This window comes from Nomascus leucogenys, chromosome 9 (genome assembly GCF_006542625.1).
Source record: "Nomascus leucogenys isolate Asia chromosome 9, Asia_NLE_v1, whole genome shotgun sequence".
Taxonomy (NCBI): domain Eukaryota; kingdom Metazoa; phylum Chordata; class Mammalia; order Primates; family Hylobatidae; genus Nomascus; species Nomascus leucogenys.
The window spans coordinates 64,880,623-64,896,588 of NC_044389.1; the positions used below are offsets into that span (position 1 = coordinate 64,880,623).

The 15,966-nt window shown below is 42.0% G+C and overlaps 1 protein-coding gene across 1 annotated transcript in view; it reads right to left on the reverse strand.

Moving 5' to 3' along the window:
- Positions 1-8,877, reverse strand: part of RASGEF1B (RasGEF domain family member 1B) — a 625,168-nt gene extending 616,291 nt beyond the window's left edge. Inside the window, exon 1 of the mRNA XM_030819061.1 lies at positions 8,818-8,877. Within this exon, the coding sequence (XP_030674921.1) occupies positions 8,818-8,826 (9 nt within the window). The 5' untranslated portion in view covers positions 8,827-8,877. The remainder of the gene's footprint in view (positions 1-8,817) is intronic.
- Positions 8,878-15,966: the final 7,089 nt, after the last annotated feature.

The following is a 15,966-nucleotide window of genomic DNA, read 5'->3' on the forward strand; positions in this document are numbered from 1 at the left end:
AAAGTATATTATCATCATTTGCACAACTGCTGCCTAAGTTAGCTTTAATACACATCCCATAGACCCGAGATGGGATCACTAAAGGACAGTGGCTGTCACATTTTCATGAAATATAATTAAATATATCCAGAAATAAACTGGTTCCCAGATTCTGCTAAAGCAGCACATGGAATGTTTTCAAAATTCATAAGCATTCATTTAGCACCTATGTTTTGCTCAGCAGTGCAGAACATTCAGAAAAGTATAAGGTATGTTCTTACATAGTCAAAGAAGAGGGATAACTCAGAGTTTGGGGTCAAGGGGAAATTTTATAATAATTATTATTATACATATTATTTATTCATTACTATATTCCAGACACTATGCTAAGTATTTTATTTGAGCTACCTTATTTAATTATTATGACAACCCAATGAAGTAGCTATTATTATTATTATTGTACAAAAAGTAAAACTGAGGCACCAAGAAGTAACTTACTTTATTAAGGCCACATAGCTAAGAAGTGGAGGAACCAGGATTGGAAACCAAGTATGTGTTCCTCAGCCTGCATGTTCTGAGCTGCTTTGCTGTATTGGGGAATGCTTCAAGGAGGGCTGGCTCTTTGATATGGCCCTAAAGATTAGGTAGGGTTCTGTTAGGAAGAGCGGAAAGAATGGACATAGGTCACTGTTAGAGGATTGACAAATAGCATAAACAAAGGCAAGAATTTGTTTTTGAACATGTGAGGATCCTTGAAGAAAATCAATGGCAAGGAATAAAGTTGGCTAGGCAGGGTGAGACATTTACTAGAACACATTAGAAATAATCTAGGCAGAATTTAGGGACTTGACCCTTTGGAAATAGAAAGTCATGTAGACTCTTGTATAGGAAAGTGATAATGAAAAGGCATTGTGGTATAGCAGCAGTTTATTCAGGAAGAGTGGAGAGAAGTGAGACTTGAGGAAAGAAAAACAATTAGTCGCTTATTGTGAAATCCTCTCCGGGCCCTACTGCTCCTAGGTCATAGCAGACATTCGATAAATGTTTGTCAGATCAGTGCATGAAGAGTGATATGGATAAAAAGAAAGGTATAAATCCAAGAAAGAATCTGCAGGAGTCACTGACAGATTGTCCATAGAGGAAAAGGAAGAAAAAGCAAAGATGGCATTAAAGTGCTACTCAAGGTAAAAAGAAAATGGGCACTTTTGGCCGACAATGGAGTTAGAAAGGAGAAGTGGGCTTCAGGTGGATGCCAGGAGGAAAATATGGCTTCCATTTTGGTTTGAAAATGTAGAGGCTTGAAAGGATCATAGGATACTCTTAATATATTATAGGTATTTGGAGAACGAAGCCTAGACTACATTTAAGAATCTCGAAGGGTAGAAAGCACAGCTCCTACTCATCACAAATTCAGATAAATAAAAGTTGCCACTGTATTTATGGGCTACCTGAATAGGCAACTCTAGGTAGGTATAACTTTCCTAATGTAAATGTCACTACTGGTCCTACTGTATTTTATCAAAGATGTACAAAGTAAAGAAATTCATAATATACAAGAACACCATTATAAACTGAAAAGAACTAAGCAAAAGGAAATACATCAAAGAATTAAACTCCTATCCCTGCTCCCTATGACATGCTGCCAGCACTGGCTCTTTGACAGATTTGAAACACCAGCCTTTCCTTATCAAAATACAAAAAGAAAAAAAAAATCATGTAAACGTTTCTCAGCAAGAAGCCATTAGACAGATGTAATCATAATGGGACCAAATATTCTTATAAATGAAATGCAAGCATTTGGGACCACATGTGGCGTTTAAAAGCAGCTAACACAAAAGGTAAGTAACGTTGCCCCTGAGTATACACTGGCTCAGATGTGGTAGAGCAATCCAATTGGCCCTCAAACAAACTGAATTGTGAATTTACAAGACAAACCCAGTACCCATTAGCTTAAAATTCAAATGACCCTCACAGAAAGCCCAGCTGTGGCAATAGGAGCTATTATTCTCGAAGTAAACTTCTCTCTTATGATCACCCACCAGCATCCAATCAGAGAAGTTACAGTCATACTTGTCCAAGTTATTTGCTTTCAAAACAGCCTGATCACATGGTTCATCCTCTAGATGCTTGAAGCCCATCGGAATAACCAAGTGGATGAGAGTGTATAAGATTCACGTAAACAGACAAAGGAGCTCAGCTATTCAATTGTAATGGGCAAAATTAAGGTCTTTAACAGGCAAATTAGAAAGAAAAAAAACTGCTTGAAAATATAACCATTTTAAGGAGAGAAGAGATGGAGTTAACTGAAATATAAAAATGGGAAGATTTATAAAATGTAGCCCTGGAAATCAATCCAACCAGTGGAGCACGTTTGTCATTAGTGGGTGCTAAGAGAGAAATCACTGAAATTCAGGCACATTGTTTAAATAAAAAACCATACAATAAAATATGTTTGGGTAACATGCCAAATCTTTTACCCAAATGCCTCCTAATTTAGAGGCAGGATATTTATCAAATGTTGTTTGGCAAGTTAGTAGTTTGAAACTCTGAATACATTTTCTCCCCCAAAAAATAATGTTATTACATGTTAACTGGTTTCCCAAGATAGACAACAAGAATCTCCCAATGTATAGTGTAATAATGTATAAATATAATACTGAGATAATGGGGTAACACAAATTGTTTTGTAAAAATAGAATCTTACTATCCTATATAGCAGTGCTTTTCAAATTGTGGGTCATAACCCATGAAATCAATTTAGTGGGTCTTTACCAGTTTATTTTTTAATAGAATGAAAAGGAAAGAATAAAACTGCAAAGATCAGAGGATATCCCATGGCATAAGGAAAAGTATTATTCTGAAAACTTAATTTCACTGTAATAGGTGTAAATAGCTGTATGCATCCAGGACTGCAATGTAAAATATATTTCTTACCATGAGTCACAGTCAAAACAGTTTGAATGTCTCTTAACAAGGCTTCCATAGGGTGCCTAGCACCAAGACAGTATTTAAGATTTGTTGAATAAATGAATGACTGAATGAATTGGTGAAAACATTAAGCATGAATAAATAGAATGCTAGTTATACATTTCTCAGTCACAGCCCTGACACTGCAATAGGAAGCTTGCTCACTCCTGCATTTCCATGCTAGTGAGGCAGTGGGGAGAGACAGTTGACCCAGCTGCAACTGCCTATTGGTGGCTCCCTTGGCTTGGGACAGGATCTTGGGTAGAGTAGGAGCTATAAGGAGAGAAGGGTGGGAACAAGGACTACACAGGTAAGTGGGATTGGACTCTAGGAGCAGGATTCTGGAGGAAAGAGGGAGAAGGTAAGACGAGGTCACCAGATTTAGCAAATAAAAATACAAGGTACCCAGTTAAATCTGGATTTCAGATAAACCATAAATATGTAAAGGCAAAGAAAATCATGAATGTTGAGGGTTAGAAAAATCAATGTGATCCATCAGACATTTATTTGATGCAAAATTGCATGCAAAATACAAGCCAAGTACTAGAGAATTAAGAAATACATGGTTCCTGACACTGAAGAGGACACAGACACATGCAACAGTCTCAAAAATTAACATGTATTGACCACTATTCTAAGTGTTTTACAGGCATTAACTCTCTTAACACTCACCACCCTGAATTAAGCACTACTGTTATCCCTATTGAAGACGTAACGAGCATAGAGAAGTTCAAAGAGGAAGTTGTCCAAGGTCTCAGAAAAAACACACACACACATAATATTCAGTGGGCCTCTGGTAGAGCCTGGATATTATTCAAGATGGGTGGATCTGGAAGTGAGATTTGAGCTGAACCTCGAAGGAAGATACAACTTCAATAGGTGACTATTACAGGAAGAATATTCTGGGCAGAGTAACAGCTTGGAGGTAAGAGAACATAATCAAGAAATGGGAGTAAAGTTGCTGGAATATTAGAAATATAGTAGTAGGAAGGAAAGATGAGGCAAGTTAACCAGGCAGTGACCACACTGTGGAGGAAGTCTGCCCTGTTGAATCTGCATATATGGTGAACCACTAATGGAACTGGCGTAAATAGCTGGTGTGGTGGTGCATGTCTGTAGTCCCAGCTACTCTAAAGACTGAGGCTTGAGGAACCCTCGAGTCCAGGGGGTTAAGTCCAGCCTGAACAACATAGCTGGATCCCATCTCTAAAGGAATAAATAAATAAATAAAACTAAAAAAAAACTGGGTTTTTTAGAGGCGGGGTCTCACTATATCACCAGGCTGAAGTGCAGTACAGTGACACTATCACAGCTCACTGAAATCTCGAGAACTCCTGGGTCAAGCGATCTTCCTGCCTTGGTCTCCCAAGTAGCTAGGACTACAGGCACATGCCACTATGCCTTTTTTTTTTTTTTTTTTTTTTTTGTAGAGACAAGGTCTCACTATGTTGCCCAGGCTGGCCTGAAACTTCTGGCCTCAAGCACTCTTCCTGCCTTGTCCTCCCAAAATACTAGAATTGCAGGCATGAGCCACCATACCAGACTTAAAAAAAATTTTTTTTAAGTATTTTTGGGAAGTAAATGGACACCATGTTGAGTTCAGCTTTTAGAAAGATGATTTTGGTAATAGTACAAAAGATAGAGGGGATGAGATGAAAAATCAGAGGCTACAAAACTAGGTAAGTCAATACAGATGGCTGGCAAAGCACTGTGGCACCAGAATCCAGGATTTACCTTACACTTCAGACACTTAGTAGGTGAGTGACCTTGGACAATTCATGTAATCACTTTGGGCCTTGGCTTCTTCATCTCCAAAACAGGGATCACAATACCACTTACCTCATAGCATTATTGGGGTGATAAAACAAGCTGATATACAGAAATGCTCAATAAGTAGAAACTATCTGTAAATGGTCATGGCAATTGAACTTGAATCTGCCCTTAACAACTTCAAGTTCAATCAGCCTTTGAATAAATATCTCTGGGAATAAGACATTTATGCCATCCTGATATATTTGGCTCTGTGTCCCCACTCAAATCTCATCTCAATTGGTAATCTCCACATGTCGAGGGAGGTTCCTGGTGGGAGGTGATTGGATCATGGGGGTGGTTTCCCCCATGCTGTTCTCATGACAGTGAGTTCTCACAATAGTGAGTTCTCACAAGATCTGATAGTTTTATAAGGGGCTCTTTCCCCTGTCTCTCTCCTTCGTGCTGCCTTTTGAAGAAGGTACCTGCTTCTCCTTCACATTCTGCCATGATTGTAAGTTTCCTGAGGCCTCCCAAACCATGCAGAACTGTGAGTCAATTAAGCCCTTTTTTTAAATTAATTACTCAGTCTTGGGTAATTAATTTCTTTATGGCAGTGTGAAAACTGACTAATACACATCCCAATGGTAACATAGTGAGAGCAGTGAGAGAATGAGGGATTATCTTTCCTTCTTCCAAAAAGAATATATCTAAGAATGAAGCTAAAAACCAAAAGGTAGAAAAAAATGTGAAACAAAAAGCAAAACAAAACAAACTCCAGAATACCAAGTAACTATAGGTGGAGAAGGTAAGTGAACTTTGAGATAAAACAGACTTGTGTATGCATCCTCTCTCTAGCATACATTACCAGAATGATCTTCAGCAAACTACTTAAGCCCTCTAAACCCTAATCTTCTCATCTGTAACACATGGTTGTTAACACTTATATCATAAGACTATGTGAAGGATAGCTGCGATCATGTGTAGTATGCCTTCAGAACAATGTCTGGCCCAGAGTAGGCAATAACTGATAATTATTATGTATTGTCACAGTTAGGCAGCGGTACAAGTGGAGATAGAAAACCACGCAAAAACACATACAGTATACATGAGATTTGTCAATTCTGGAGACCACATCCATGAATGGTGGCATAGAATTGAACATCCCTTTTCTAGTGTTCAGCCCAATGAATTTGTCTTCTTAAAGGTGTACCACCAGGTAAGATGATGAAAAATGACAGGGATTTAAAAATGCAGACTTGTGGATTGGGGGAAGAGAGGCACAAAAGATAAAAAAGCAACAGCCTCTGACTATATTATTTTCCCACCACTTCCTGTCCCGGAACTCAAACCCCATCACTGACTGCCATGCCAAAAGCTACTAAGGCACCATGAAAAGAAAGACTGGGGCTGGAGGTGGGGGGCAGGTTCATAATATTTAAGAGCTCCATGAGGGAGGAGTGGATGCCAGGGCCAGACATGTATCCATCCATTCGAGCACACAGGGAACTGCTAGGTCTGAAACCACCTGCCTGCATGCTTCTGTCTTATGTTTCTGGACATCAGAATACACAGCAAGCCCACTCTCTCTCTAGGTGCTCCGCCTGGGTGTTGCATAATCATTATTCCAAATATCTATTATTCTTAATGATCCAAAATGATCATTAAGACACTTTGTGTTTCCAGTGTACACACTCTGTCCCTAGCCTATGAAGATGGTGCAGCAGGGCACACACTGGAGCTGTTTTTCAATGACAGTGACATTTTTGACCCTGTTTTCTCTATAACCTGTCACTCACTCCTCTTGTCAGACAACTGCAAATACACAAGAGGTCCCAGATTCGGTCCTCAGGGAGAATATCCTCTGTGCAAACCAAAGTGGCCTGAGTGGGAAGAAACTACATTATTGTCCACATTCTAACCAAAATGAAACGAAAGGCCATTCATTAGAAAAACATCCATCTCTTCTCCTGATCTCTCTGAAATTAAAGGTAACCAAAGTTAGAATTGGAGCATTTGATGAAAATAAAAAGCTGCCTAAATTTTTCTCAAGTGTCCTAGCACTTTCACTTTTGGAAATGAATATTTAGAAAGGTTTAAGAATATCTTTCTTACACATTTCTCTCTCCCTCCTTCCCAAACGACTGCCTCTTCATTTTTGAGCAAGAGTGTGTTGAAGGGGCTATTGCCTGAGAAGCAAGCATCCTCAAAGCACATTCCTAATTCAGTTCATCTTTGGGCACTGCTTTTCCCCAAAGGTAGGAAAGGGAAGATTACTTAGTTTGTCCAGCAACACTGATTAGGAATGACACGTAGGTGGGACGTGTTAGGTCAAGTCAGCCAACACTGAATCAATCCTTTGTAGAAAGACAGAGTGGGCATATGCTTCAAGTAGCTCCTACCTCTAGATGGGTGGAAAATAACACAGAGCAAGACATGAGGCACGACCAAGGACCGAGGGAATTCCCTTTCCTGGGAACTCTTCAAACACAAAACAGCCACTCATTTTTTGTAATTGTCTAAATATGTCTATGGCTAGTTTTTAATAGGCTGCCTCCTCTCTGGAATGACTGGGAGCCAATCATTCTGAAAAATCAAGATGGGGCATCTATTGGCTGGAGGATAAAAGAGGCAGTATACACAACCAAAATCGCTTGGCACATTTGGTGATTTAAGAACAAAAATCCAAACACAAGTGAAGAGAAAGCCAAAGAGAAAAGCAACTTAAAAGAGCATCTCAGGTCTCCCGAGTGACCCCCAAATGCTACATAACACTTCACAGAGCAGCAAATGGGCAGTGATGTTGCATGCTAAAGGTGACAGCTAATTTTCACTGCAGGTCTGGAAAACTTAACTTTTCCAGGCTCTTCATTATTTTGTAGGTTTCAGGCTACCAACTGCCCAGGCCTTTCAGCCTGGCTTCTCCCACCCCACTCTTGTTTCCCCAGCTCCTCCTTATCACCTACTATTGGGATCTCCCTGCTTAAAGGCCATTTTGTCACACAGCAGAGGTTATGGGTTGGGTAATTTGAGCTTCAAAATCTAAGGTATGTGACCATAAAATCTCAGAAGGTAAGAACGGCTACAGGTGCCAAAGGTGAGAAGAGACTCACCAGCAGCCAGAGAACACATTAAGATTCTGGAACCAGAAGAGGTGCCTTGCTGAAGGACAAGCAAACTCCTGCGTTCACCGGCGAAGAGACCAAGTTGTGTTTCTCTGGCCAGTCAAGAAACTGCAGACAGGGAAGGCTGGGGCAGCTCCTGGAGTGGCTGGCCGGGAAAGTCATCAGGCTACAGTGACTATGACTGACAGAGGAGCGCAGTGCAACGCAGACTGCGGCACTGGTTAACCTGGCCAACGCCTCAGCACTCTCGGTCAGGACGGTGTGTTAGGCAGTCTCTTGAGGGAGGGCAGGGTAGAGAGGCAGAGAACACTCTCTGTTCTTACTGTAGAGATAAGGAGGGCTGGGAAGGGTTGTACAGTATAAAACTCTCCCTACTAAGTGGTCAGTATAGGAAAGCCAGCCAGCCAGCCGTCTCCTAAATGACTCCGTGCGGAGATGCCTCACAGCAGCAGCATTGCCACCGCAGGCAGGTGTGAGCAATTAGATGAACCTGTCTTAGGAGTTGCTATTTGTTCACCTGATTTGGCAAAGCCCTTCTTAACCCTCCTCATCCCCAGTGTTATCTCATTCACAGAAGACACAAGTTAACTTTAATGGAGTTTGCCCTGTGCTGGATGGAGATTGGGGGAGGGAAGCAGTTGGAGGAGGTAAGAAGGTGGAAACCTTTTGACCGGAAGATTTTTCTGTTGTTTTCAGACTAAAAGAAAAAAACAAAGTAGGCAGCAAAGAGGACTGCAGGATATTGCTCATTTTTAGACATCCCTGACATTTTAGGTAAAGAGCAACTGGGGAGTAGAAAAAAACCCAAAAAAGATTCACTGAGGTCCGAAGTGAGAAACCCGTCTCCAGAGCTCCAGGTCTCCGCCTAGCCCTCCTCCCGTGCCCCGTCCCGCCCAATGGCCAGGTGGAAACCAGGCAGGTGAGCCTGCACACGTGTCAACTTGCGGAGACCCCCGGGCCCGCCAGGGGTCCCTGAGGGGATACACCCTCCACCTACCTCAAACATGGGAGAGGCGCCCTTGCTCGGCAACGTGCAGCCCAGGAGCTCGGCGAGAAACTTTGCCATATACAAGCGGTGAGGCAGTCGATGCGCCGCTTCTGTCCTTTCCCCTTGCCAGAGCCCGAGCGCCAGGATCCTGCCCGCAGCCCGCCCGCCAGCCGGGGCCGTGGCTCAGGGGCTGCTCCGCGGCTGCGGCGGAGGGGCCGGGCCGGGCGGGGAGAGCGCGGCGGCCGCCCGCCCCCCGGCGTCCAGCGGTGCGAGTGCGCGCAGCCCAGTCCGCGGCCTGAGCCTCCGCTCTGCGGGAGCCGGGGCGCCGTCGCCGCGCTAGCCTTTCCCGCTGAATGTCACTATTACCACAGTAAAGGGAAGGGCCCCGCCAAGGGGGTGGCGGGAGGGCCAACGGCGCCGCAGGATGGGCGCCGCGCGTGAACAAGGGCAGCCGGCGGGCGCAGCGCCTTGGCGCAGACACCGGCCCGACCCACACCTGGGCAGGGCCGCTCAGGCAACACCGCCGGGCGGGAGCAGACGCCTTAAGCTCCGCGGGAGAGCGGGCGGCCGGGGCGGGGGAGGGTCTGTGGATGGGAGCCGCCGGGCTGACCCATTTCCCCAGTTTTCCCCTCGGCAGCACTCACGGAGGTGGAAAGGCGGCCGCCTCGCTCTGCTGACTGACCCGGGAGAGTCGCTGCTGCCAGATGCCAGCGGCCCGCAGGAGCTCTGGCACCGGCCGGCGCCGCCCCACCCTTCCTTTGGGAAAGGGAAAAGGCTCCCTTAGCCTCGGAGGAGGAACTCCCCCTCCTGTTCTCACGTTATCCCAAACCAGTGAATGGGGCAGACCCAGGTAAGCCCCCAAAGAGGAAAGGTGGCTGTAGGCACTAGGGCCTGGGCCGGATACGCTCCATGATCACAGCTCCCTCCCTGTCCTTGGCTCCGGCCGGAGAGCCAAGGAGCGGCATGGAGACTGAAACAGGTATGGTCCTGATAGCCCTGTTTTTCTTCTACTTTTTTTTTTTTTTTTTTTTTTGAGACGGAGTCTCGTACTGTTGCCCGGGCTGGAGTGCAGTGGTGCGATCTCGGCTCACTGCAACCTCCGCCTCCCGGGTTCAAGCGATTCTCCTGCCTCAGCCTTCCGAGTAGGTGGTATTACAGGCGCCCCCCACCACACCCAGCTAATGTCTTTTCATTAAAAAAGACTTTTAGGACCAGGCCTATATTGTGTATTTATTCTGCACCCCCATAGCTGTACATCTCAAGCTTTAACGTGCATAAGAATGACCTGACCTATAGAGCTTGTTTAAAATGAGAGGTCCTGGGCCCCCAACCCATGTTTCTGAAACAGTGATTCTGATTCTGGTGCTGGACCATCTCAGAAGATTCCGATGTAGATGGTATCCAGGCTCTACTTTGAGAAACATGGCCCTACTATGTAAAAAAAAAATGCTGACATAAACTTTCAAGGACTGGGAAAACACTAGATTTGGTGACAGACACGACCCTAGAGAAAGTTGTGTCAAATCACCTGATTTGCTATGCAAGGAAACAGAACTGGAAAAGTTTTCATTACTTCAAGTCACACTGTATCAGTGACACGCAGGACATGGAGTAGACACCCTATAAATACTCATTGGACGGGATGAATAGAGGATAGATGGTGATGAATAGCTGGTCCCAATTTCCTTAATTGCCATTCCAGAATTCTAGCTGGTGCAACAAATTCACTGTGAATTTAAGGGATAAAAGAGGAAGGAAAGATGTTAAATTCATTTGAATACATCATCTCAGTGCTTCTCAAACTTTTTCTATCTGGTTTTATCTTGTGCATTCTAACCTGCAAAATATTCAGGTTCGTTATAAAACAAAAAGACCTACCCCCATGACTAAAACTAATGCTCCAAGCATGTTATTTTTATTCTGTGTTTTCCAGAACCCTGCCACACCACCAGCTAACCCCCAGCAGTGAGATCAAGAAATATGGCAGCAAGGTACCCCTGGGCTATACTAAAAAGGAAAGAGAACTAATATGTAACGAGTATCTATGAATGTCTCAGTCACCATGTCACTAGGGTGAACATGGGCTCTGGGGGCAGACTACCTCCATTTAAATCCCGTTTCTGATACTGCTATTAATTGAACGTTTTCATCCCCTCCAAATTGCATGTTGAAATGTAATCCCCAATGCAACAGTATTGGAGCTGTGGCCTTTGGGAAGTGATTGATTTATGGGGGCTCCACCCTCATTAATGAGATTGGTGCCCTTATAACATGGCTTGATGAAGGGAGTTCACCCCTCTTGTCCTGTCTTCTGCCACGTAAGGACGCAGCAGCATTTTTCCCCTCCAGAGGATATAGCATTCAAGGCACCATCTTGGAAGTACACAGCAGTCTTCATTAGATGCCAGCCTTGATCTTGGACTTCCCAGCCTCTAGAAATGTAAGAAATAAATGTCTGTTTTTATAAATTAGTCTGTGGTATTCTATTATAGCAGCACAAAATTGCCTAAGACATAATGTGAAACTTAGAAAAGTGACTTTGCTTCTCTGTACTTCAGTTTTCTCATCTGCAAAATGGGTTTAATAATAAAGGTACCTACCACATACAGTATATATTAGTTTTCTATTGCTATCATAACAAATTACCCCAATTTAGCAGCTTAGAACAATGCCCATTTATTATCTCATAGTTCTGTAGATTAGAAGTCTGGTGGGTTCATGTGGGTTCTGTGCCTAGAGTCTCACAAGGCTAAAACCAAGACTAAAACCAACCAGGCTGGCCTCTTACCTAGAGTTGCTGGGAAGAAGCCACTTCCAAACTCTTTCAGGTTGCTGGGAGAATCTAGCTCCTTGCAGCTGTAAGTCTGAGGTCCTTGTTTTCTTGCTGACTGGCAGCCAGAAGCCACTCTGCTTCTAGAGGCTTCCTGGACTCCTTATGCAGCCTCCTTCATCTTCAAGGAGAAACTGCATTGAATCCTTCTCATACTTCAGATCTGACTTCCTCTTTTGCCAACAGCCAGAGAAAACATTTACCATTTACAGGTCTCATATGATTACATTGGGCCCACCTGGATAATCTTTCTATTCTAAGGTCAGCTGATTAGTCACCTTAGTTACATCTTCAAAGTTGCTTTTGCCATGTACTATAATCACAAAAGTAATTCCAGGGTGAAGATCATAAGAGCTACGTAGACTCCTGCTCACTGCATGATTATTTTGAGGAATAAGTAAAGGTGTGTATTTAAAACATTTAGAACAGTATTTTATTTTGTGGTACCGATAATAAGAACTGAATAAAGATTAGCTATTTTGTCTACGCATGGCATTTCATTTGATTGACACTACAACTCTATTATTTTAAAGGGGAGAAACTGAAAATCAATCCAAGACCACACAGAGGGTTAATGGCAGAGCCAGGAATCAAACCTAGAACAGCCATCAATCAAGTCTGTGCTGAGCACTAGGAGATAGGGCAAAGGACAAGGACGGATGATGTTCATTTGAGAAAGAGGGACCTGAGAAGGGGTGTGAAATAATGAGGAGCACAGGGAATATTTACAGGTAGTCACTTGCCGTATATGAATAATCTATGGTTTAGGCACAAGGGAGACTGTACTAAATACTAATTGAATTTGTTTAAGTCTCTAGGCTGACTCTGGGCACACTGCCTAGAGTTAGCCCTGCTCTGCAAGGAGCAGCTATTAAATATGTATATATAATATATATATTTAACTGAACCTGGTGATTTTTACTGAGCAGATGCATTTTCTTGTGGCGACATTCATCTTAAGAGGCTATACATTATTTGCAATCTAGACTCATTCCTTTGATGGCTTCTTTCTCCCTGTGCCCTCTCCTCTGTGATGTCTTGCATCTTGTAGAGGAAATAAACATGTCTGAAAGGCAGCAACCCACTGACCCTGCCTGAACAGCAAGAGCATTGCCCAGACTTTCTCCAGGGCATGCCCAGGCCTGAATCACTACCATGTCTATTTCTTCCTGTCATTGGTAGAGCAAGGACAGAGACCCAGGACAAAAAAGAAAAGAAAAGAAAGCAAACCAAAAAATAATCTTATCATCTATGGTCTTTCCCCACTTAGGACTGTGACTGCAGTATCATTTACTAGAAGCGTTGTTCATACTCTTTCACCCAGTATTTCCATTTCTAGAATTTATCCTAAGAAAATAATCAGAGAATTACTCAAAGATTTTTGCATTTAAAATTGTTTCATGTCTGTAAGGGCAAGTGAGTGTCTTTTCTACTGACACAGTAACCACCATGGTTAAAATACTAGGACTGAACTCAGGCTGCCTGGGCTTGAATTCTGGCTCTGCCAATTGCCAGTTGAGTGATCTTGGGCAAGTCACTTCAATTCTCTAAGCTTCCATTTCCTCATCTGGAAAACAAGGATAATAATACCTCATAAGAACTTAATTAGGTAATACTATTATACTCACTTATTAGAATGATTCATATAATTATTATAGGAATACTAATAAAGGACCTGGTCCATACTACATAATAGTAATATGTTAACTCTGACTAGGGTGATGATTAATGATATATCCTCAGCTCATAGCCCAAAGCCTGGCACACAATACTCAATAAAAATTGATTAAGTACATGGACAAACAAATGAACAGGGATACTTGTTACAGCATGATAAAGCTAAAATTTGTAAACCATAAAAACAACAGGAGAGTGACTTAATATACTATGGTACCTATAATCAAAAACTAGTATGTTTTAAAAGAATAATTAATGACCTAGAAAATGCCTGTAGGTAATGTTAGTAGGGGGCAGCATACAGTATATGTAGCATATTCTAAATTTATAAAATACTTACATGTATATTTATACATTAGGGCCAAAATAGAAGGAAATACACCAAAAGGCAATAATAGTTCTCTGTGAGTGATGAAATGATGGATTATTTTTATTTTCTTCTTTATATATGCCTTAATTTTCTAGATTCTCTGCAGTGAACTTGAGTGTAATACCAATTTAAACACTTTTTTACAATCCCATAATTAAGAACTTAGACTTTTTTTAGTCATCATGTTAATCTTAATTGATTTAAGATCTTATCACTTTCATAAAACATTTAGGATGGACCAATTAACACAACTAAATCTACTGCATTGACACTCTCTTGAAGAAATCTCTGGTGTTTGTGAAAACACCATCATCCAAAATTTGATTTTAAAGACACTCACTGCTAAGAGCCAATAGTTATCAACAATAGCCTTAATAACTAGAAATGGGAAAGTCTTAAGAGGCAAGTGAAATCTATGTTTAAAACATACTTATTTTCTCTTCTCATTTAGTTTACAAGAGAATGTAGAAGTTGAAGAATCAACCTTTGGAAATTGTCATTTGCCCAGAATGATTAATTCTGGGTAATTTATGCCTGCCAAGTAATAAAGAACACTACTTTCATTTACCCGGCTTCCTTTGTGGGTCTTAGAGGGAGATCCCATGTTAGTTATTGTAGACTCAGTACTTCAGTATAGTCAGGAAATAGAGCCGTCTGATCAACTATTCTGACTAATCATCATCTCTGCAACATATGAATTACTGCTTTTCAAAAAATTAGGCTGTCATAAATTGCAATTAACATTGAAGGTCTTCCGAAGGTTTCATAATTATTTGATGATTCAGAAGGCCCCTCAGTGTCTCTCAAGGTGTCAGGTTCACCAGCATAAAAAATCATTTATCCCAGTAGGATGGATGAGGAAAGATGCTGGTTAATATGAATTTTCAGTTGAGAGAAATGCAAGCAAGCCAGGTTTTACTATGTTTACATGGTTGAATGAATGTCTGTTGAGTTCTTTAAGCACCTCCTGAGAAAGGCACTCTATTTGTGTGAGATGTTATAATTATTATTCCACAGAAATACAATGGTAACATTCTATTTTACAACAAAGAAAATTAGATTACAAGTTATCCTACAACTCTCCCTCCTCCCAGCTAAGATCACACACCGTATATAGTTACAATGGTGCCAATTACAACAGCTTTTCATGCACTGTATGTTGCTCTGGTTTTTGATGATCTGAATGGATTTCATACCAAATAGCAGCTACTGACAGCAATCAAAACAATTTGGGGGAAAACAGTTTTGTCTTCTGTGTTCAAGTAATGCTATTGATTTAAATTTAATGTTTGCTTCATTTCTTTCTTGGTACAGTAAGCAAGCATGTGGTGTCTGTCTGGGCCCCCATTCTGCCTTAAAGAATGTGGGTTGCAAAGCCTATGTATACCAGGCCTTTTCTATCACTAGTTGCTAGAAGCCAATATCCATTAAAAAGACAGTGTTTTTAAGATCATTTCATCCAATCCCCACTACATACATATTCATTCCTTCTCTCTCTCTCTCTCTCTCTCTGTCTCATATCCCAGTTTACAGTTGAAGAATCAGAGGCACAGAGAAGTTAAGTTTTTTGACCAAGTTTACACAGCTACTATATTGGTAGAGCTGGGGCCAGATTCTAAATCTCCTGATAGATAGCACATGCTCTTTCCATTGAGTCATTGCCCCAGCACCATGCTGGACTGAGACTTTGACTGAAAAATGAACTTTTCTCTGAACAAGGTGGAAAAAAAAAGAAGAAAGAAGGAAGAGAAAGACCAATGAAGGAAGGGAAAAGAACTCAGCATCATGGATTCAGGGTACCACTCCCACATCACAGCCAAGCTTACTCCTTTTATATAACAATTTGAGGTCCTGGCACAGTGAGCCACCTATGTTTCCTTATTTGAAACACTATAATGGGACTCCCTGGGAGAATCTTTGCAGTATATCTTGAAACTGATGACCAGAGCTTCTTTAACGAGCAAACAGATAGACCTAACCTTTCCACCCCTGCTCTGGCTGTCCTGGATGGGAAGGAGACACTCTCTAATATGGGAAAGATCCAAGATGCAGGTCAGTCTAATCAGCTACTGATCAGCACCAAAGGAGGTTAGGCTGTTTAAGGAGTTGTTATTCAGTGTGATGCCAGTTCCCTCCTAATCCAGCCCTGGAGGAAACTTGTATTATGACTCACAGGAGAGGCACAGCCTGGAGAAAATGAGCCCAAAGAAACTGGAGAACATTGAAAACTTACAATATTACTGATGTGATAATAGACTAAGAGAATAAGGCACCCCACTCG